This window comes from Cupressus sempervirens, chromosome 1 (assembly GCF_028749045.1).
Source record: "Cupressus sempervirens isolate cs-2001-9-10 chromosome 1, ASM2874904v1, whole genome shotgun sequence".
NCBI classification, from domain to species: domain Eukaryota; kingdom Viridiplantae; phylum Streptophyta; class Pinopsida; order Cupressales; family Cupressaceae; genus Cupressus; species Cupressus sempervirens.
Genome location: NC_143118.1, coordinates 15,307,715 through 15,333,036, shown reverse-complemented (window position 1 = coordinate 15,333,036; position 25,322 = coordinate 15,307,715). Strand labels below are relative to the sequence as shown.

At 35.7% G+C, this 25,322-nt stretch overlaps 1 protein-coding gene across 1 annotated transcript in view; it reads left to right on the top strand.

The window, feature by feature from the left end:
• Window positions 1-11,505: 11,505 nt before the first annotated feature.
• Window positions 11,506-25,322, top strand: part of LOC149575933 (methyltransferase) — a 56,121-nt gene continuing 42,304 nt past the window's right edge. Inside the window, exons 1-3 of the mRNA XM_089816011.1 lie at window positions 11,506-11,742; window positions 11,839-11,930; window positions 17,755-17,877. Coding sequence (XP_089672137.1) covers window positions 11,595-11,742; window positions 11,839-11,930; window positions 17,755-17,877 — 363 coding nt within the window. The 5' untranslated portion in view covers window positions 11,506-11,594. The remainder of the gene's footprint in view (window positions 11,743-11,838; window positions 11,931-17,754; window positions 17,878-25,322) is intronic.

The window sequence follows — 25,322 nt, the reverse complement described above, 5'->3', positions numbered from 1 at the left end:
CTAATAGTGGAACTGTGAGAGTTGGAACCTTTATTTGACCCAAATGGGTATCCAGAAATGAAAACACATGGAATAGAAACTAAGTCTAAGTACATTTTTTTGGGTGACACAGGATTGCCCTTATACCTCTAAATGCTCCTGCATCAACATAGGCTTTGATCTACACTCAAAAGCTCTATGTCCATACTTTTTGTAGTTGTAGTAGTGACCTTAAAATCTTGGTATCCTCATGGTCTTGGTTCTGCAGTCATGTGTTGAATGTCCTTGCATGTTACACTTGTGACAATAACCTTTATTTTTGGATGTGTCATGTTGATTGGTCTTTCTACTCCTGTAAACATTAGCAATGTGCCCCTTTTTATTACAAAAATGACAAGTGGGTTTGTTGTTCTCACCTTTGTTGTTCCTTTCTGTTGTAGTCTTGGATGATTCTCCTTGTTCAGTGCTAGTGTAACCAAGTCCTGAAGTATCATTACTAGCCCTTGGTGATTTAAGTAATTATTCAAAGTACCTGATAGCCTCATTTGGTTTGTTGTAGCTTTCTTCTATCTCTTTTTCTCTCTTTAATTCATTCTACAATTGTTCATTATGCATCTACAAAGTGGAGATCTCAATGTCCTTCATGTTTAGCTCATGATGAACATTCATCATTTGGCTTAAGGTGTCTAGTTGCATGTTTGAGATCTTTTCAAACTCAATTGTCCTCTCCTCTAGTCTATTGGTGAGGTTTCTCTTATCATCTTCAAGCATGGCTCTATCCTCAAATTCTCTCTTCTTTTGTTCAGTTATTTCACATAGCATTATGGCTTGTGATTCTTGTTCCATTTTAAGAGATCTTATCTCTTCTGCTTGAGCTCTATTTTTCTCCATCAATTCTGCTATTGCTACACCAAATTCCTTGGAATCTCCATTGGCAAACACTTGTGTGGTGTCAATCTCCTCGTAGTGTATGTCATTTTCAGCTATGGCTATCTCCTTCCTTCTTTTCAAGGATTTTCTCAGTTCCTCTCTGTAGATGGACATCAATGATTTGATTGTTAATAATCTTCCCAAGTTTGAAGACTTCCATCTTCTGACCTTTTTCTCCAAGCTGTTAGGCTTCTCCTCATGAGAACCAGTGCTTTGATACCAATTGTTGGAATATTCAAATGGGAAGAGTACTTCTGAGAGGGGGGGGTGGTGAATCAGAAGTACCTAGCTTTTATCCTTTTAAACCCTCATTAACACATAACTGAAAGTAATGTACATGCATGTAAACATATAAGAAAACATGAAATGAAACATGCATCAACACATAACACAAAAGATTTTGGTAACCCAGAAACCCTCCAGGAATAAGAAGGTAAAACTGGGGTGGGGATGACACCCACAAAAATTAATTTAGCAATAAATGTTCAACCACTTCTGATGGTTTGCCCTGTGAAAGGCCTACCCTGTTAAAGGCTTTACACTGCATCAATACTGACTTGGTTAGAGGATTTACAAACACTTACATGAAGTGTCACCCTATTAAAGGATTTACAATAGGTTGTTAAACCCACCTAATACATAGGATTTTCAATCACCTTCTCCAAAGGTTCTCCTACCTAGCTGTTAAGCTAACCTATCAATATAAGATTTCAGCATCTAATACAATGGTGAGAAAGTATTAGAACATTTGACCTGATAGAGTGTAATCTTCAATTGTTGGGTTCAGGTACTAGATCTGCTCTTCTTGTTCTGATCCTTGCTTGATCTGATCTATGTATGTGTTCCTTGTCCCTTGTGTTGTTTTGATCAATTGGATATGAAATTGCTGCTCTATTCCTCTAAGTCTTTCCTTCTTCTCACTAAAATTTTGCTATAATCTCCCCATACATTGTTCTCATCCACACATGTAGTGGGTTTTCAACCTCCTTTTAAAGATTGTGAAGACTTAGGGTTAGGCGTGGATCTACGATCCACATTGAATCTCAAATTCCCGTTCATACCTTACATTTTTCTCATTGGTTGCATGCCTTCTCCATTTTTTTCATTGGTTGCATGCAGATCACATAGGGAAAGTAAATGATTTGTCCTTATCCTTTTTCTCCTTTGAAATCTCTCTATGTTGGCTCCAAAAATAGTTTACATCTTGGTTTGTGAAGGCACAAACTACTATGTTGATTCTGTGTTACTCAACACATATTATATTGCTGATGCTTGACACTTGAATGTTCATGTATTGCTCAGCACATGTTCCATTACTGGTTTTCTCGGCAACTATTACACCCTGTGTTGCTCGACACATGAACATTCCTGAATCACTGGGCACATACTATGCTCTTTCTTACTCAACATCTATTACTTTCTTGTCACCTGAAGTCACTCGGCACCTGTTAAGATTCTGACTCGGTAGCTACTATTATTCACTCTGCATACATAGTGTGCTCGACATATATGGTGGAATTGGTTAAGTGTGTTGACACTCGAATGTCAAGACCATTCTAAGACCAACATATATACATTTGTATCTTTAGCTTGGTACTTACCTAGCTGAATGAATATAAATATTATATAATTATCATTACCAATTTGATGTGGCATTAATAAATTAATTAGATGACCATTAAATGAAATACCTAATACAATCATTACCAACATTGTGTGCCATTGATCCAACAATGGTGGCCATAACGGATAATGCAAGGAAGACTGGCATGAATTTGCTTAGTAATGCTAGAAAAACATGATTGACAATTTTAGGTCAATCAAATGGATTTACCATGAGTTGGAGGACTTCAAAGAAAAATTAGGCTAGTTGGAACAGAAAAGGAAGACGCTAGATTGTGGGGATTTCAATGATCAGGGGGATCGACTTAATTTGGTCGAGAAGAGAATCCACAATTTGGAAAATTACAACGATAACCTGGCATATCAGATGCTTACCATTCTAACCTCTATCAATGATAATATCTCATCCCTTACTGGAATGTTGAAAACAAGGGGTCTTCTAGATGAAATTGAGGAGAAGGAAAAATAAAGAGCCAGGATGGAAGAGGAAGTGATTACTAACATTACCTTTAGCAGCATGGAGCAGGATACTCAAAAGAAATAGGACTAGGTGGTTGAGGAGATTAACAAAGTCTATGAAGCAGTGGAAATGATGCAAGAGCTGGAGAGAAAGACAGAGGAATAATAATGGTTTTTCTTTTCTTGTCTTTTGTAATAAAAGATTGTTGTAGTTTTTTTATCTAGTTGGTTTGTTAGTCTGTTGTACTGGCCTTTAGGTTGGCCTTCATTTTTTGGCTGGGCTTTATCTGCTTATTATCGGCCTTTGGCTTTTTGTATGAATGTTGAACTGGCCCTTTGGTTGGCCTTCTTTTACTGGCTGGGCTCTCACTGCTTATTATCAGCCTTATGATGTGTTTTAACTCTTGGGTTTTAGGATCCCTGTAAAACCTATTTTTCTTATCAAAAAAATTATGTGCTCCCTAGTTGTGGATATCCAAGGAGGAATGTCATTATTAATGACAAAAATAGGTCACATCGAGTAAACATATATCATCTCTCCAAATGGATTAACATGGTCCACTACCAATGAAAGCTTGAGATTATGAGGTTCTTCTTTAAAGTGTAACCAAGTTTCTTCTATGTCCTTAAATTCAGAACCATCTATAAGAATTCACATAATGTCATTTTGACTTCTATTGTGGCATGATAAACCATAAATTGTGTCAAGCTAGTGCACCTAAACAATTGTTGCACACGTGGAATAATGGGAATATACAAAAGAACATTGTGAGGCCCCTTTTTTATTATTTGATTTGATCAATATGTACTAATATGGAAAGCAGGGCATTCTATTGCAAATTAATGTTGTTTACAATATATAATATGATCATTGGGACATGCATGTATTGTTTGATACTCCATTCCAATATCTTTCATAATGGCAGATAATTATTGGTATGAGCTAGGTAGAATGCTAGATGGAGGCAAGAAACACTCACCTCCCAACCTACAAAAAAATAACAATTTGTTAATATAAAGAATATTAATGGTATAATAACATAGAAGATGACAAAAATTACATACCTAACATATGTGAGATTTCTACGTTAAATAAGCCATTCATAATCTTTAAGTTCACCAACAACAATACATTGAAGAGAAGAGTTTTTTGGGAGCCTTCATATAGGGGCTCACATTCCTTCTTAAGTATAGGTATGTCAAGGTTATCTTCATCATCATGATCAATTGCGCTAGTACCATGATCTTCAGTCATGTTCTCTGTCACATGATCAACTACACCAATACCATCATCTTCAATTGTGTTTTCTACCGTAGGAGCACCTTCTTCCATAGGAGCATTATCTTTTTCTTCAATATTCACACCTTCATGTTCCTCTAGTTAGAAATCCACGTTCTCTAGATTGTCATGGTCCATAGTTCATGTAACCTAAATTGGTTTACCTATATCAAAATGATAACCTTAAATTAAACATGGCCATGATCTCATCATCAATTTCCATATTATGTATAAAAATTGTTAAAATAGTATATTAAAATAATTACCAATGGACACAAAATTATACCCCCTTCAATGTGACCTGACCATGTTGCTTACAATGTTTCTCACCTATTGTGATTACAAGTCTTTGATTCTTTAAGCCCTTACAATTTTGGTAGGGTTAATAACATTTTATATCACCTTTCTTTTGAAATTAGACCATAATCTAGCAATCATCTCCTTATTTTGTTCTGGGTTCATATTGTCAGACATGGTCTTTCCGCATAAGAAAATATCTAGGCTATACGTATATCAAAAAATCATCTCCTATGCTATGAATCAAGATGTTAATGTTGTCATCCATGAAATATAAACATACAAGCATTAGTAACATCTTGTATATAATCAAAAGTAAATTATCAATTTAACTATAGTGTACCAAAAATATTTTTTAAAAAAATCAAACTTGCTCTAAATATAGTATCAAATATGCATAAAATTGACACAAGTATCATTGTCATAGGAAGACCAAACTAAAGATATAATCAATTAGAGAAATCAAGTAATACTTGGTTTTCCCATGTGTAAGGTGCTAGGATTAACCACAGGCAGAAATAACAATTACATGCAAATATAATCAATATCAAAAAATAATAAATTGCATAGAAGAGAACACAAGACATAAAGATTTAACAAGTTTCACCAAATCCCTGGGCTACCTCCACCAACAACAATCCCAATATTATTACTATCCAGTGATTACAATCTATAATCCCTTACAACTCAATACCATTGTAAGAAGCTACAATATCATCATGCATTATGAAATTCCTAACCCCAAGCCATTTTATACAAGCTTTTTCCTCTTACAAAATTAGGGCTAGAAAAATTTATCCAATAGAAAAATAGTAAGCAATACCTTTTACATTAATAAGGTCATTTTTGGCTTTGGGGGAAAACCCTCACAGGGGCATTGTCTCTTGACCCCACCTTGTATTGTGATAGGGAGCGCACTTGGGGCTCTGCCCGAGGACCCCGCAAGGGGTGCTACCCCTTAACCCTCATAGTGATAAAGTGGGGGGAAACTACACCAAATAAAGTGAGAGAAGTTAACCTTCAAGTTTGATTAGGCTCCACATCACAACACAAGGGACCTTCATCCTAATATAGAGGTCTCTACAATGGAGCTCGACTTAAGGAAATGGACACTTGAGGAGACTCAACATTGGATAAGCACTACAAAGACATGGATTAGACACAATACACTCAACAAATACTCTCGATTATGATAAGCAACCATGCTGAACCAATCTCTAAATCTGAAACACATAAATATGAAACATGCACTCAAGGATGGTTGTGAGGTTATAATGGATCACTAGTGCTCAAATGAACTATGAATTTCATGATACTTGGGAAGCTTATAAATGGTGTTAACTATGCCCATATAACATGAACAAAACATATCTTCAATTTTCATAAGCCATGTAGGCATGTTAGCTTCTTAGTGACCTGGTGTAGGAGCACCCAAGCACATGAAGAACATGAGATTCATTACCAAGAATTCAAATTGGTTTATAGTGTAATCTGATTTATTAATTCATATATAATGGTGTTCCTATAGATCAATTTGTAAGGCTTTGTAAGCCAAAGTTGTCAGAATGTCCTTATTAGGTCCTGTTTGGTCTAATTGTTAAAAAGTTGTGAAATAACCCTCAAAAGGGTAACAAGCATGTACATTGTGTTAAATAATCCATTTGGATGTGTTATATGTCTTGGGATGTGGGCATAAAGCCTAAAAATGATAAAAAGGCTAGAAAAGATGAAAATTTGTTATTTTTGAAACAATAGATTGTAACATGACTACTCTTAATTGTTTATTATACTTACTCTTATCTTTGTAATTCTATTTCTTAATAAAAACATATCTAATTTTTTTGGTATACTTAAATCTTTTCTCTTTCTTGAAGAGTTTGATCTTGCATTAAATTATGAAATGTTCCTCTACCTTATATTGTAGTTGTAACAAGAAATGTAGCTATCTTTTGTTAAATAGATAGATTCTATAAAGAAAAATCACTTTATTGTACTTTAGCTGATGACAAAATAACAACAAAACTGCAACTAGGTGTAATACATTCAAATGGTTCAACAAAATAGTTATCTATTTGATTGGATACCATAACAATCCCTACCTATAGAACAAAAAGAAAAAACTTGCAAGCCAAGATGTACTAAAGCTTGCAACTACTGTAGCAATTTTATCTCTCTTAGTCTTGCTGAGATCTAGATGATGTGTGTACAAAAAAATAAGAAATTTTAATTTAGATTATCATTCTAAAGAAAGAAAATAATATCTAATATTAGAAATTGAAATTATTGAAATTTAGAATAATGATGTTAGAGAAGCATGAAGCTTGCAAGCAAGAGCAACTGTAGAAATTTTTTGTATTAAAAAATTGAAAATGAAGAGTTAAAGGATGGTTTACTAATGAGGATTTTCCAAGTACAATATGTATTCATCATCTGAAAACTTAATGAAGAATGTCATTTCCCATTTTGAGTGTGTTTGAAATTATGTTTGTCTCCTGATATGCTTCATTTCACCCTCAGTAGTATCATTAGTAATTTAGAGAAACTAAAGAAATTGATACAGTCCCTAAAATTTGAATTCATAAATCTTCAGAGAGAATTGGTAATTGAATAAGAATGGTTATAAACAATAATGAGACAAATTCTACTCTCTTTCTTTCACATAAGTATATTTCATGAGAAATTGGGAGGTTAAGAAGAAAATAAGATATTAAATTTCAATAAAACTTGAATCAAGAAGATAGAATTCAATAAAAAAAAGTACATCGTTAAAGAATAGTAAATTGTGTCATGTGTCATATTTTAGGTCTAGATTATAATAAAAAACTAGTGCAAACACTTACCAAACCATACCCCATTTAATGTTTCATACACATCTCATTTGGAGACCAAAATATTCTACAGCCAACCACATGTAGCATTAGTACGACATTGAAAAACATAGGAAACATGCACATCCAACTACAATATTGCATGAAACATGTGCTAAAAAATTCAATCTGATTGAAAAACAAAGGAAGGACACATAGTTTCAAGTAAAACCATTAGATCACTCCACTAGAATATTGACTTTTTTTAAATGCCAACTAAATCACATTGTCAGTTGTGATCCATTAGAGAGCAATATTATATCAATATTGGTTTGAATGTAAATATTCCATGTTGGACTTTGAGGTTTAGGGATTAAATTGGACTGTTCAAAATACAAACATCGGGTGAAGTTCCATCATGAAGGGAATGAAATGTTCTCACACAAATATGGTTGAACATTGAAAGTGAACTTTATTGCCTCATTCTTGCTGCTGATTTTGTGAGATATATGTGACATTTTATTAGAATGGACTATTTTTAGGTGTAGAGATAGCAGGTTGAAAGTTAAATATTCTAGGCTACATTTATCGTTAAGTCATTCATAAATACTTTAATAATTAAATCAAGTTGCATAAGAAGCTAGTTTTCCATATTCTATTGTAGAGTAGTAAAGAGATAATTACTTAAATCTACATCAATTTCAACTTAGGTTTTGAGCGAAAGTCTCAAAATTTGGTATTTTGTAGTATACTAACCAAAATACTCCATTAAACTTTTTAATCCCCATTCTATATATTTGTTAGCAACATAAGCATAAATTGTTGGGGTATGTAAAATCCATAAAATAGATGGTAAGATTTGGAAAACAAATTACCTTTCACAATATTGACTAAACTAATTAATTCTATTTTCTTAGATAGGAAGAGCCTAAAATTTCTTGTTTGAAAAACATATATATGTTTTGCCCTTGTGATCTATGTCTCTACAATGACCTTTTCCAATGGAGAAGTAAGAAAAGGAAAAGGAAAAGGAAGGGTCTTGTCTACACAGTTTAGTACAAGTGGCTTACATGCAACCATATTAGTGGCCAGTACGAGCATCAGGAAGCTAGGTAAGTTAGTGGTAGTGGTAGTAGTAGTAATAGTACTAACTATACCATATTGTGCTATGCAAATGAAGACTATACTATGACCATAAACGATAACTAGGCCTAGGCCTATTCATACCCATCATACGATTGTGCAATAAGCAATCCAAACAATCCTTTATCGGTCTTTGCTACAACCCCAAAAACTCCATTTTGTTCCCCCATGACTTAATTTTTCATTCACTTACTTATGTCGCCACCTATTCTCTCCATTCAATCATTTATTTAGGATTCACGAGTGACTATATATTTTGTTTATTGTTGTGCCCTTATGATCTATGTCTTTGCAGTGATCTTTTTTAGTGGAGAAGGAAGAAAGGGAAAAGGAAAAGGAAGGGTCTTGTATACGACGATCATGCAACAGACAATCCAAATAATCCTTTATCGATCTTAGCTATAACCACATAAACATTGTTGATATATTCTCTTGTGAACTAATTTTGCTACATTCACTTACTTTCTACCATTAATAACAACACACATACTCACACACGCACACGCGCACGCGCACGCGCACACGCACACGCACACGTGCGCGCGTGCGCACACACACACACACACAATCTCTTTAAAATTCTACCTTTACTAACAACACCAACACACACACACACACACACACACACACACACACACACACACACACACACACACACACATACACACATTCTTTGATTTTCTAAGGATTTGACTTACCATTGGTCCATGTCATAGACACGCAACTCCTTTCCTCCCATATGTAATCAAACAAAAAGTGATAATGATTTGATTTTAACTTTTTTTATTTATATCTCGAGAATGTCAAAATTGTGACGCTTAACTTTAATGACATCACAATTTTGACCTTATCGGGGTATAAACGAAAAAAAAGGTGAAAATCACAAGCAAAAGTGCCTAGCATCATAAATGAACGTTGGGAAACAACACCAAATGTATTAGTGCCAAATTTCATTCACATATCCATAGTTTGAAACCATCTTCATCCATTTGAACCCATTCCTTACCTTTGAAGCTTTCAACATCACTTTGAGCATACATTCAACCTCATTGAACACATATACATATCAAGGAGGCTTTTTGGAGTGTTTATCTTCTTGGTTTCCACTCATTTTATGCTTTCTTTGTTTAACTGAAGTGTTGTTTTGGTATTTTTTTGTGAATTTTATCTTATGCTTAATGTTCATTTGCACTACAAAATCATAGCATACACCATGGAGAAGACTAGTGCTGATATTTAAGCCCTAAATGTCTTATAACGACCCTAGATGAGTGCTTCAATACCCTATCAAGATTTGTTGTGAAGGTGACACATGTGTCAACTACTACACTATAATTGTCCAACAGTAAAAGGATGATGAGACATTGGGTGAGGAGGACGCTAAGAAACTTTTGAGTTCAAGTTGATGATTGAGAAAAGATCTTGCTCTCGAGGTTGGGGAAGGAAAATGTAAAATGTTAGGCCTTTAATTTTTTGTGTTTTATTTATTATGTCATGGATATGCTGGGAAGACCCAACTTGAAAACTCTTGACTGCCCCTATGTGGTCTTATTTGGTTTTAAGAACTTTAAAAGTAGCTTTATGACTTATCTTTATATCACTATTTTTATGATGGACATTGGTATAAACTTAATTACAACAATGGTAGATATGTTAGATAAGTACTCGATCTGGTTATGAAGCTTTTGTGGAGATGGGTTTTTATATTATATGATGGGGCTGTAAATGTGCTGGTTATCATGTAGCTCATAGTCAGTTGTTAATGAGTTTTCCATTATTTATTTCTCAAGGGCTAGCACCTTGTTTTGGATGCTTTAATATAAAAAACACAAGACTTACACATATGAACCCTTATAGGGAAAAAAAAAAACCCATCAATAAGAGTGAGCACATTTGCATTATCTTAAAATGCAAGACTGCAATACATTCACTTTCACCATTCTTTATGTATCTCTTTGATTTGATCACTTAAGTACAAATATTTTTCTCACATATCACACATTCCCTCAAGCATTATAATTTCATGCTATATTTTCCATTAGTGAGAGATAAGGCTTAGACTATTACAAAACATGAATCTAGAAAATATATGCGAATTCATAATCCAACCATGCAGAGTTCAAATCTTCTTGTTATACTTTAACCAACAACTTCAACATGCTTGAAACACCCACCTTTGATGCCTCAAAACAATAATAAAATGAAAATAGAAACAACACAACATAACGAAAAATAAAGAGACATGAATAGTCAGCATAAGAGTGCTTTAAATTAAAGAAGATCATCTCACAACACAATATTTACATGGATAAACCCTTTTAGGGAAAAAAAAAAAAAAAAAACCATCAATAAGAGTGGATACACTTGCATTGACTTACAATGAAAGATTACAATCCATTCATTTTCACCATTCTTTATGTATCTCTTGGATTTAGGCACTTGTGTACACATAATTTTCTCACATATCAAACATTCCATAAAGTACTAGCAAACATAAGTTTCTTAATCAATTTTTTTTCTTTCTACTTATTATCATCTTAAGCACCTATTACGTGATGTTTTCATCCCACAGGTGAGATATTCAAGTTGATTTTACATCTTAACAACTCTTCTTGAAAATTTACAAACTTGTTTAACATAGAAGAACGTAAATTACAATCAAATTACAAGCTTGTTTAACTTATTTACTATTTTAAATAAATAAAAAATTACCACTTTAATAAAACAAATTATTTGATATTATGATTTTTTTTAAATCAATATTATTTAGATTATCACAACATAAATTTTGTCGTAGACCAAGTGTCTTTAGCCCTTCATTACGATTTTAGTATTAAGAAATAATTATTACTATTTTTTATCATGAAACTTTTATCTTTAAAAAAAGTTTACAAATATTACAAATGATAATTAAATATAGAAGATTTATAAGATTCATGACACTTCGAATATTTAAATAAATCAATAAATAAATAAAATCGACGAGGAATATGATACAGTTTTAGAAAATGATTGAATTCAAATAAGCATTATCCTGTCTGAAATACTGGGGAGGCGGGCAATGCGAAGCATTGGCAATGGAGCTCTCATTTTCAGCTCAAAATTCACTCATTTCCCCTTCATTTAGAGCGCCTCTTTTTTCATCAAACCCCAAAAAGTCTTGTAGAATTTGCCTGTATACTACATGTACATATGCAGAGTCAGTTATCTGTGCCGGTGCTTACAGTAAGTTCGCTTTTTTTTTTTCAGTTCCTGCTCACATTAATTCCTGTTAAAAGGACTAAAGTAACGGACATTTTTCTTGAAATAAAACTGGTGCAGAGTACAGAAGCCAACCTGCTAAAAATGTAGGACAACAAATTTATGATGAATCTGGCATTCAGACCGAGAATTTGGCTCAGCAATTTACAAAGGTTTGGAACTAAAAAACTTGAAAACTTTACTTTTCTGGAAATATCTGTTTTCCATATTGATAAAATTTATTGAGATTAAGATGAATACACATACTTAAAATTTTGGTTTGCTTGATGGATAGAGAAGGCTATTTTGTTAGTTCATGTACATTTGCTGGAATCATCTGTCTAGTATTCAAGTTCAAGGACGTTTTGGGTTAGGGTCATTAGTGTTGGAGAACGAAAGCTGATGCAATACAGGGGGTAGCACACAAAACCCCTTTCGCTTAACACAAATAAAAAACAACAGATATGCTGTGAATGTGAATTCCTGATTATTCATTCAAATTCCCAAAAGAAGCATTACAAAAATTTCTCAAGATTAAAGTTACATCAAATGCAGCCTTTAGGCTGATAAACATGAAGTCAAAACTGGTATAGTCTGATCACAGACCTACAACCATGCTGATTCTAGCAGCAGTCTTCGTTTTCACCCAAAACCCCCTTTCAAAAGTCCCCCAAAACCAGTTTCTCTACTTTCCGCAAGATAACTCCTCCCAAAACATGCGACGGATGCCAAAAAGGAAAAAATTAACTATCATTTACTCCCCTGCCGCGTTACCTCCAGCACTCTCATTGCCCATGCTAAATATAGAGTCAAAGTTGTAACACATGAGTGAGTAGGTGTTTAAAAACAAATCTGCAAGTCTCCCATCACGTGGATGGCCATGCATCAGACACCCCTGTAAGAAAGAAAAGTGACCCTGTCACTTCTCAAGAGGAAAACCAAGGCTTTCAACTTCTGACAACCAAGATGAGTCTTCAATAGGTCTGCCAATCGTTTTTTACCAAATGTTCAAAGTATTGCTTGTTTCTGGTACTATTTCTCACCTTGTTATCCAAGATTGTCTCTATTTCACACCTATTTGAAGTGGAGTCTGGAATGCTCAACTGTGCTTTTGTGACATCTCCCTGAAACTCACCTTCATAATATTTTGTTGAATTGGAAATGTTAAGAATAGGAGATATATTGAATCCATTAGGAAGCTCTACCCCATAGGCATTACCGCAGTTGTGCTTGTTTACAATCTTATACGAACCAAATTTCTTCATTTTAAACTTGTTGTAAGTACCCACAGAAAATCTTTCCATTCTTAAATGAATCATAATCTCGTCATCAATGAAATTGCTCATGTCTCCTCTTCAAATCAGACTTAGACTTATGCTGAATTGATTTTATCAATGTGCTTTCTTACCCCATCATGTATGTGTTTCATGTGTTCAGCAAATTCCTCTGCATCTGCACTTCTTTTGTCACCTCTCCTCAACTTTTGCAGATCTGGGACATCCTTGGGGTTGCTGCCACAAATGATCTGAAATGTTGATTTACCCTTTTTGTCCTTGGCAAACTAAAAACAAAATTCATACAAATTTCCTGCCACAGCCTCTCAGGTACAGGTAATGGCTGATATAAACTAGTGTTTTAGCTTTTGACTGATACCTTTTGCCACTTGACATATCTTGCTTCCTCAAACATATTATCTTACATCTTGTTGCATTTGAGGCCAATAATACTTTTCTCCAACAAGTTCTAGTCTTATCAAAACCAAAATGTCATGCAAGTCCTTCACTATGCTTTTCTTTAATCAACTTCAATTTCATTGAACTTCTATGAATGCTTAACTGGTTACATCTGAACAACATACCCTTTCATATGCTTTTGATCCAATTTCCCTTGACTATTCAAATATCGAAGTGCTTGATTACTAGTAAACAAAACAAACTCGTTAGGCAAGAGATATATTTATATTTCTTAAATGCTTGAACAACAGCGTAAACCCTTGCTCATGAGCTGAGTACTTCTTCTTAGCATCATTTAACTTCTCACTAAAATAGGCAATGGGTTTACTTGCTTGGCTTAGAACAGCCCCAGCAACATTTCCACTAGCACTACAATCAACCTAGAGTACCTCTTTGAAATCCAGGAGTGGTAATATTAGTTGCTCAGTCACTTTGGCCTTCAACAAATCAAAGGTCTTTGTTGCCCTTGTTGTCCACCTGAACTCCTTCTTATCACCCCTTAGTCTCAGTTAGTGGTGCACTTATGCTACTCAAACCCTTAATAAATTTCCTATAAAAACTTGCTAATCCATGAAATGAGCCCATCTCTATTACACTTCTAGGTGTTGTCCATTCTAAGATAGCTTTCACCTTTTCTGGGCCCATCTTGAAGCCTTATCCTGATACAACAAAGCCCAAATATACCAATTCCCTCTTCACAAAGCTGCACTTCTTGATGTTAATCAGTAACTTTTCATTTCTAAGCCTCTCAAAATAAGTCTAACATGCATCAAATGTTCTTCTAGTGTCTTATTTAAGGTCAAAATATCATCAAGACAAACAATTACAAATTTGCCCAAGAATTCTTTTAATGCCTCATTCATCAATCTCACAAATGTTCTCTAGGGGCATTTGTGAGTCTAAAAAGCATGACTAACCATTCAAACAAACCTTCTTTAGTCTTGAATGCAATCTTCCACTCATCCCCTTCTTTGATTGGAGTCCGGTGGTATCCACTATTCAAGTCTTTCTTCATAAAGTACTGTGCCCTACTCAAGTAATCCATAATGTCATTCATCCTCGGTAGTGGCAACCTGTACTTGATGATAATCTTGTCAATGGCTCTATAATCAGTGCACATCCCCCACTCTACATTCTTCTTTGGTGATAACTCTCCCTGACCGTACCTTTCTTCAACATATCTGCAACTTGTCTATTGAGTTCTTCAGTCTTTCTGGGAGTCATCCTGTGGGCTTCCTTGTTTGGCAAATTGGCTCTGGGAATCAAATCAATCTGGTGGCTAATCGTCCTCATTAGTGGAGGTCCTTTAGGCACATTGTCTGAAATAATATCTTCTTACTCCTGCAACAAATCCACAATTTCTGTGGTACGTCTTCAACAACTTCACTATTAGTTCTTGGAATTAGAGTAAAACAATTTTTTTCATGTCTCATGCTGTCCAAAAACTTTCTAGCATCAACCAAGCATACTCTTCCACAAACATGAATCAAATCTTCTCTGATAGGTTTCAATGTATGCCTAACCCCATCTTTAATCAATGAGTAAACATTAACCTATTTACTATGAATGAATAAATCTATCAAATATCCAGGACTTTCCTTATAACATATGGCATGCATCCATGGTGATTATGTTCATAAAATTTCATCATAATATCCACCTATCATAAACTTAACCAAACACTGTTCACTTACCAAAAGTTTCTTATCTTTTTGCACCCATGCTATCTTCTCTAGACTTGGGTGATTCTTCCTCTCAAGCTTCAAGTTGCTTACCATTTCTTCAGAATCAAGGTTATTTGTGCTTCTGCTATCAATCGTGACATCGCAGTTTTTTCGTTCACACTTGCACCTTGTGTTGAACAACTTCTTTTTCTGATTAGGTTCATTGTCTTCACTTATTAAGGTTCTTCTTGTTGCTAATACTTCTCCTTTCTCAGCTTCAGCTGATTGTGATGATTGGATTTCTTCTTCATTGATGTTCACTACCCTATTCTGATTTTCAGTCCTCCTTGGTTTTTCACCTTCGTGAGAGCATTCATAGGCATTGCGATCTTCTTCACCACACCTGTAACAGATTCCTCTGAAAGTTCCTCTTCCGGGATCTATCCCAATCTTCCTTCGCCTCTTGAACTTTGATCTTTTGTGCCATAATGGTCATCATTTCTTCAACTCTTGCTGCTGCCTTGGTCTTCAAATTTCTGAATTTAATGATGGCTTTCATCCTCTTTGTAAGTTCTTCCAGCTGTCCTTCCACATTGGCTTCTTTGTTTTTGTTTACTTTCAAATCGTTTATCTTTTCTTCATATTTAAAAATATATTGGAATGCATCTTCCATGTTATAAATTCTTATTACATCCAACTCTTCTTGAATGCTTGGTCTTAAGCCATTGATGTAATGAGCTACCTTCTCCTTGTTTTCTTCAGAAAGGTCTGTTTTGATTAGAATTTTGTGAAATTCCTCCACATATTCTCTCACCATCTTACCTTCTTGTTTTAGGCTTTGCATTTTCCTCAACAAATCTAACTCATAAATAGGAATAATCGGAAAGCATCTCTTCATCATTTTCACCAATTTATCTCATTTGCAAATCTTGTTTTTTCATCTTTTCCTCTTCCAATTTGAACCTCCTTCCACCAGATTTTAGCACAACCTTCTAGTTTGGTTTTAGTAAATCTCACTTTGTCTGGATCCTTTATTTCTTGAAACTCGAAGAACCCTTATCATATATCCAATCTATTAATTCTTTTGGGTCCAAGTTCCCATTGAAGAAAGAAACTTGAACCTTCAGTCTTTTCCTGATCCTCACTAATGCTATAACAAGAGGATCATTTAGAATTGCTCTTTCTGCTTCACCTTCAGATTTTCTTCTTTTCGTGAAGTTTCTTCAGTCTCATCATCTTCACTTTCATTTGCTCTCCTCTGAGCAAAGCCTCTTCTATTTTCTTGTTGTATGACTTTAAACTACCTACTCAGGGCTCTAAAGTCATCAACACAGACAACATCTGGAGGATTTCTTCCTCCAATTCAAACTTGAGCTCTAACCCAGCCACATGGAGCTCCTCTTGCATACATTTTCACCACACCCACAAGCTTGATCCTGGTGCAAACAACCTCCCTCTGACGAATCTGCCCACACATTCAGAATTAATCTGGCTTTGATACCATTGATACAATATAGGGGTAGCACATAAAACCTCTTTCACTTAACACAAACCAAAAACAACATAAATGCTATGAATAGAATTGAAAATCTGCAGAATGAATATCCGATTATTCATTCAAAATCCCAAAAGAAAAATTACAAAAAGTTCTAAAGACTGAGCTTACATCAAATGCAGCCTCTAGGCTGATAAACATGAAGTCAAAACTGATATAGTCTGATCTCAGACCTACAACTCTACTGATTTTAGCAGCAGTTCATGATTTCACCCAAAAAACCCTTTCCAAATTCTCCCATAAAACTCCCAAAAATTTCTCTCCCCCAAAACCCATTTCTCTACTTCCCCCAAGCTAACTCCTCCCAAAACATGCAATGAATGCAAAAAAGGACAAGAAAAACTATCATTTACTCCCCTGCTGCTTTTCCTCCATCATTTTTATTGCCCATGCTAAATGTAGAGTTGAAGTTGTAATGCATGAGTGAGTGGGCATTAAAAAAAACAGTTCTGTAGAGCTCCCTCCACTTGGACGCCCCTGCATCAAAACCCCTGGTTCTGTTTGAGTTTGGATTCTTCTGTTGGGGTTTCTAGAGGTGTTTAACTATCATAGTTCACGTTTAAGTGAGTTTACCCCAATCATTGGCATGGTTTGGATCTCGCTGATATGGAATTGCAGTTTATTTTGAAGGTCCCGCTTCATGATCAGGCCAACTAGGTACAGGAGACCCTCTTGTGGGAAGGAAAATACTTTCTGTCACTTTATTATATACATTATTCAAGTTTTCATATGCCATGGGTTTTTATCATAGTGGCAAAGCTAGGGAGTAATTAGGAGCTTGCCAATCTACACCAGAATTAATAATATTTAGATTCGTTTGGCAAAAATGACAGAACAACCATTTATTTTGATCTGTTTGGAGACTGTTAAGCTGTGATTAAAGTACTCATTGTTTTTTTGTCAGGTGTTAGGAAAAAACATATTTTTAGTATTTACTCACATTGTATGGCTAAAATGTTTCTGTTTGACAAATTAGATATTTGATGATTTAAGACTGAGGAACTGAACTGATATTGTGTTTTCTGTTGTTTGAAATTGAATGTAGGTGCGGAAGTTGTCAAAGAAGGAGTACAAGAGGTTTAAGGAGCAGCAGAGCCTAGAGGAAAAAAGGATGCCCACTACATCAGTTGTAAAGGAAGATCTCAGGAAAACACATAGGATTCTAAAGGTCTGACTTTTGTGGATGGATCTTGTGTATTAATAAAGTTAAATTGACATTTTCAGAAAGGTGAAGAGTTGGGATAAGGTATTGCATTTGCATACTGATTTAATTTTCAAATTAGATGCTGTAGTGCATGGGTGACTGAGAATGATCAATGTGGCTGGAAGGTAGTTAATAGTTATAGTACACAAGCATAGCCCCAAGTGCATCTCCAATACAGAGACATCCAAATGATTTAAAATAAAATAGGTGAAACAGCAATTTCGAAATGGAAAAAATCAAGAAGCAACAACGCTTGAAGGTGAGATGCCCATGAGTCCAAAGTTACGTCAATCAACTACTTTTATTGACAGTGGAGATCAAGGAGAAGTTATTGGTAGGGTTTGTGCTGATACGCATTCAGGGCTGCTTACATGTCCTTTGAATGACTTTTATGCCATATTTGGGTAGTTGGATTGTCCTTTACACCATGGGCCGTGTTGTGGGATTTTCACACTATCGCCGCATTGCAAATGGAGACCACCCCCCTTTTTTTCTCTTGGTGTCGTCCTTTTGGCTTTAGTTCTTGGTAGTCTCGAGCTTGGTCTTCTAAGGTCCCCTCTTTCAAATGAGAATTGGTAAATGGGTTAAGTTTGGAAAAGTTGTCCATGTGGCTCCCAAAATGGAAACTTTATGTTTGTCTGAGAATTGAATGGCTTGACATACTATTTTTAGCTTATCTATTTTTAGTAAGTCTATTTATAGTAAATTGCACTTCCTTCCAGATTGACCTTTGACTTTGGAACAACTTACTATTTTTCACTGCCTCTCGGATTGACCTTATTTTGACTTTGGAACAACTTACTATTTTTAGAAAGTTTATTTTTAGTAAGTCTATTTTTAGTAAATTTCACTGCCTCTCGGATTGACCTTATTTTGACTTTGGGACAACTTACTATTTCTAGAAAGTCTATTTTTGATAGGTCTAATTTGGCAACAAGTGAGCTCTGGTTGATAAAGAGCCAAAAGAGTATCTGTTTCTATATCCAAAAGAATGAGAAAGCAAGAAAGTCAATCATAAAATGGTTAAGTCCGGAATCACCCTTGAAATATCCGAAAGTGGAAAGGCAAGAAAACATAAGGAAAAATGGTTGTTGTGGAATTATTCCATCACAGACAAAATCCATGACCACTCAAAAAATCCCGCCTTGGAGAAAAATGGTTGTTGCAGAATTCTTCCATCATGGACAAAATCCATGATCACTCAAAAAGTGCCGCCTTGGAGAAAAATGGTTGTCGCGGAATTCTTCCATCATGGACAAAATTTATGATCACTTAAAAAATCCCGCCTTGGAGAAAAATGGTTGCTGTGGAATTCTTCCATCATTAACAAAATCCATGACCACTCAAAATTTCCGCCGACAAGAAAACTAGATATCTTGTAAAAAATGACTAAGTGTTGGAAAATTCCTCCTTCATGGAAGAAAAATGGTGAAGTGTTGGAAATTTTTCCTTACATGGGAAAATGAAAATGGCTAAGTTTTGGAAAACTTCTCATTCTTGGAGTAAATTGCAAGGAGTAGATAAAATTTGGCTAAATATCTTTCTAGAGAGACAGAGAATACGTAATTGGTCTATATGTTTCATTTTGATTTTTTTGCATGATTTTTATATTGCTTATTTCTATTTTGCAGGAGGAGAAAGCTCTAGTTCTAAAAATTCAAGAAAGATGCTCAAGTCCCAAATTCTAGTTCCAACATCAAAGACATCCAAATACTGAGTGATCTGGTCCTAGATATTCAAAGTTCAAATTCAAAAATAGAAGAACATGGTGATGGAAGTTCAATATAAAGAAATTCTAAAGTGACATAATCATCAGCAAGGGATTCCAATCCATTTTAGGGAGATTAATTTCCAAGCAAGTACATGGAAGACGAGAATGTTTGAGGAGAGATTTTCAGAATAGTCAATCAAAGTTGGATCTTACTTATAAAATGATGCAGTTGGAAAAGACTCGAGCTTACATGGCCTCCATCATCATTTCATGGCATCCAATTATCTTTGATGAAGAATTAAGGTCTCCAAGTCAAACTTCTATACATTGAGAGAATGGAATCAAGAATAATTTATTCAAGGAAGACTGAGCATTTATGGAGTAATGAACATGCATAGTGGATATTTATTGCACTCCACTCTCTTTCTGTGCAAGCATGCATAGTGGGAATCTATTACCCATTATGGTAGTAGATTTCTTATTATATTAATATAGATTCCTTTTCTTTGCCCTAACCCTAATTAGGGCTGATGTGGCATGATCTAGGCCATTGGTTATTGTGATCATTTAGGCCATCTGTTGTAATCGAGGACATATATAAAGGCCTCACTCATTTGTAAAAGGGGGATTTTTTGAGATTGTTGCTATGAGCTACTGAAATAATAGAGTTCTCATTGAAGCTTGGTGAATACTTGATGTGCCTTGGTGCATGCTTGTTCTCTTAAATTCCCTCACTTCGATTAAGTTTAGTTAAAGTGTTGTGATTGCAATGGAGAATATGATGGTGTATTGATGGATTCCTTTGGTTCATACTTTTGATGTTTTAGTGATTCTAAATCGTTGTGCAAAGTTAGCCTAAACCCATTTCATGCATACGTTTAGCTTCGATCATTCATATACATTGTTCTTTATGATGGTGTATGTGGTGGTTTGATTTTCTTTTGGCATAACCCTTGAAGATTGCACCAGTTCACGCGTAGTTCTAGTATAACTTGGTGAAGCGGAGCTCGGTTAATTTAGGAATTTTGTCTGCCATAGTACTATTTGTTGTCATCACTTCCCTTAGGAATAGATTAGAACCTCTAAAACCCTATCCCATTTCATTTCCGCATATTTCTTGAAAACCCAAAAAAGTACTTTAGAGAGTTCCCACATCTAGTATGTGTTGAAATGAATTTGAGTAAACACACGTAAGGCCCCTTATGGTCATCTGCAAATCACATCAACCACCAAGCTTATCCATAGTCAAGACCTGACATTGAAGGAACCTTGGAGTCATAATCAAATCTTCTAGCAATCTTAGCATACACGAGACTTTGTTCAAGAGAGGATAAGATATTTCGGTATTTTGTTCTACTGTTTGGTGGGTCATAAAACACACATCAACAGGTTGCACTTAGTATAGAAGTAGAAAGTGTCTTAACCATAACCAACAATATTGGATAGTCTTGAGTGGAGCTCTCAATATTTTCTGTTCAAGGTGAAAGTTTTCTTTAATAAACAAGGGAAAACATCTTCAATATTCATTTGGATGAAGGTAATCAACAATCATGAGAATCTCTAAATAAGCTGTCTTTTGATTGAATGAATGAATGAAGGATTTTAATAACGTACACGAGGCCAAAGCAGCGTATGGGACCTGCCTACTAACAACTAGCCTAATCCAACTGTAGTCCTTTGACTAATACTTCTCTTCTTCGGTGTATTTTCATGATCAGGTTTGCGGTCTTATTTAGCTGCTTTTCCTCGAAGAGGTGGCCCATACTATTGTTTTCTAGCATCTTCGAGCATTCGGATTTGATGTTGTTGTACCCCGGACAATCCATGACAAAGTGATGTTCTGTCTCAATTGCCCTCGTGTCATAGAATAGGCATGTCCTATCTTCCCATTTTTCTTTTGGCACTTTCCATCTACCTGTCTCGCATTTCAGTTGATGGGAGCTAGTTCTAAGCTGGGCTATAAGCATTTTGGCCCTTTACTTAATGGCCGTGCCTAGATACCCCTTTTCCTTGTGACATGCGTTGGGGTTAAATTCCTTATATAGTGAAATTTTTTTCTCCCCATGCGCCTTGTCCACATGATGTCACAAAATCTTTCGTGAACAAACTTCTTGATTTCTTCCGTAGCATTCGGGCAACTATGAAAGTTGAGGTCCCATTTTTGCATCCATTTATCATTTTTCTTTATCCACGTGTTTTTTCTCCTTTCTAACTTTTCTTCACGGATGAGCTTAGGCCAGCGATGATTTCCCATGCTCTATGTTTTCTTTAAGTAACATAATAGTCAGACCATTGCAACAACTTCTAAAGGGAAGGCACCTGCTTCAGCTAATAATATCTTGTAAGGCACCGAGGTTTTGATTTTAAGGTTGCTGATGATAAGGTGCTTTTGTATTCTTTCTACTTGTCTCCATTTCTGATCCGGTAGGCTGCTGCCCCAAATTTCGCATCCATACAAGATCACTAGTGTGACAAGTAGCCCAAATAATATTTTCTTTGTCTTCCAATCCCAGAGTTCTGCATTCGTGCAGTTATTTTGTAAAGAATACATCGCATTCCAACCTCCTTGAATCCTCTTGGATCTGCACGTTTCCCAGCTGAGTTTGTTTTGGAAGTCTATTCCGAAGTACTTCTATTCACTCACAATCTCTAAGGGCCCGTTTGGTTGTGGGAATGTAAAAATGGGAATAGGAATACCTATTCTGGAATACTTATTCTCGAATAGAGAATGGGGTTACATATTCTTGTTCTTGTTTGGTTCATCCAGAATTTGATGCCGAATACACAGACTCAAAAATTTATGTTTTCTAAAATAAAAAAAAATTGGAATAGGAATACGTATTCCTATTCCATCTATTTAGGTGGATTACCAAATCCTCATTTTTGGGCCAAAATTGGAATACGTATTCCAATTTTTTTCTTATTCCTATTCCAATTTGGTGCATCCAAACAGAGAATTAAATTTTTTCGGAATTTACATATGCCTATTCCACTTGTATTCCCGTTGCCAAACGGGCCTTAAAGAGAAAAAGTGTTTGGGGGTCTTTTGTTTCTTTTCAGTGAGAATATCATAACTTTGGTTTTGTTGGTGTTAACTTCCATACCCACCTCTTAGCAAAAGCTTTCTAATGCCTTCAAGTGCTCTCTCAAACTATTGGCTTCCTTGGCAATAATGATGAGGTCATCCGCATATAGCAATAGTTTTATTACATAACTGGCCAGCTAAACCCCCTCGCCATTGTTTCTATCTAACCATGCTTCCAACTTGTCAATGTAGACCCCAAACAAGGTTGGGGATAACGGGTACCCTTGTTTGACCCCTATGTCGCTGTCAAAGCATTCCGATAGTCCATCCGTAGTTCTGATTTTGGCCTTAACCAGCTCATATAATTTGTGTACTGCTGTCCTTAGCACCATAGGTATTCCCAGCTCTTCCATTCTTTTCCAAAGATTGTGATGAGGTACTGTGTCAAATGCTTTTTTGAAGTCCACAAAACAGCAAAAGGCCTCATCCCCTAGGGTGTCCCATATTTTCTCAACTAAGTATCTAAGAGTCGCCCCGTGATCAATAGTGGAGTGTTTTGGTCTAAAGCCCGCTTGTCCCTTTGCTCTTTTTTCCTCTGTTTCAGCCCATTTGCTGATTTTTTTGTTCTACCATGCTTCCAAATAGCTTGCTGAGAAGAGGGTTAATCATGATGGTCTAATAGTTAGAGGGTTTTTTTGTGTCTCCGCTTTTGTAGATCGGGACCACTACACTGGTTGTCTAGTTTTGGGGGAAGCCCTCCTCATTGGCGTTGCTAAAAATGCGTTTGATATGAGGTGCAAGCAAATCAGCCCCCCATTATAAATATTCAGCTTGAAGCCCATCAATGTCCATCGCTTGACCTGTTGCTAACCTCCTTATGCCTTGGATGATATCGTCAATGCTGAATAGATCTTCTGTGTGCATAGTTATTGGGCTATCATGTTCCTCTTGCTTGCGTTCATAGAGCACTTTGGCATATTCCAACCATTGTGTTCTGGTTATGTTATTCTCTAACTGCTTCTTTTTCTGTCTGAGCTCATTCCAAAACTTTTTGGGGTTGTTCTTCCCAAGCTTAATCAGCTCAAGTCTTCTTAAGATCACATATTGTTCCTTCTTCCGTCTTAGCAACTTGATATACTCCTTATTTTTTTCATTATTCTTTTGTCCTCTCATTTTGCCTTTTGCTCTCTTGCATTTCATAGTACAGAGGTCATCTTTTAGTCTCAGGCTCTTGAAGATAAAGTCTGCATGTATGTTTCTTCCATGGGAATGACATTATAACTCCATTCAAAGTTGATGGAAACACTCAGAGACATGCTGAAGAGAGTCTGAGTCATGAAGGCTCTCAGATTTGTCCGTATCACCTTCAGGTGTATTTTAACATTTTGTCACTAAACATATATTATCAGGTTTCTTTTTTGAGATGAAAGCGTCAATAGAATACTCCAACTTGGGATTCTCTGTATGATTTCTTAAGTTAGAAAAGAGAAGCAAGTCTAGCATTCTGACCAGATCTCTGTCCTTTTTTGGTGAACTGAATAAAGGATTGCTGTGATAATTATGGGTATCTGTTGCAGACTGAGTGAGAAATTTTCATACACCAAAGCATACACAACATAGTAATACCATGGAAAAGTTTTATAATGAAGAGAGGGCGAACTTCTAACAGAATCAAAATGTTGCCCAAGTATGAATTGATTGTATGTTGATGAGAATTTTGTGGTGGCATCTCTCACTTGTTTGACTTGAATGTCTTGAAATTGAACCTAGAAACGTTGTCTTTGTAGGGATGTTAATGTTGTAGAACCTTTGGTAGATCTTTCCTTATTTCTTTTTCATTTTTTTGTTGCTACAGGGTATCCCCATGACCTAGCCGAACACCCATTAACAGGTCGAGCTAAGGCGAGACTATTCCCTGGGGATGTACCAGGCAGCCTGCCAACCAGATGTGCCAGGTGATATCTGGGCTTTGGAGTTGAACCCAGTGTTCAATTTTCAAAGACCCTCCTCTTGAGGGAAATGACCCAGCCCACAAAATGATGATGCCTTTATTTAGAATTCAAAACCATTACAAAATCCTTGCTCATAATTGACGTCATTAGCTTGACAGTCAGTAAGCCTGCAATTTAACTTTCACAAATGGTTCACAATTGACATCCACGATCACAGAATTACAGAATTTCAATCACACACTGATCAGAAGTAACATGAACAACAGAATATAACGGTGTCTAAAGGCATGATACATAGAGAATACATATTACATATGATAGAATGTGGCTCATACAGAGCAGAGAAAATGCAAGGAAAGATAAAACATCGTCGATACAATGTAGCAAGGAAAAGCCCACACTTTTTGATTCAACTCCAACAACAGAAACGACACATGAAACTGAGAAGCCTCCCGTGAATACCAAAAGTCGGGAGTAACGAAACACCCATGGAAACAAAAGAAAATGAATCAATGCCTTCCATAGAGTAATTGTCGACTTTAATATGAAGCCGAATGACAGTGAGAGGAACATAATGCTGACGCAAACAATTTCCAGCAATACGAATGACGCTTATGATGCCATGTCATCACACAAAGATGTCAAATATGAACTCCTCTAGATGTGAAGGGACAATAGGAGAATCAACACTCAATATGAAGATACAAAGAATGGTAGCCAG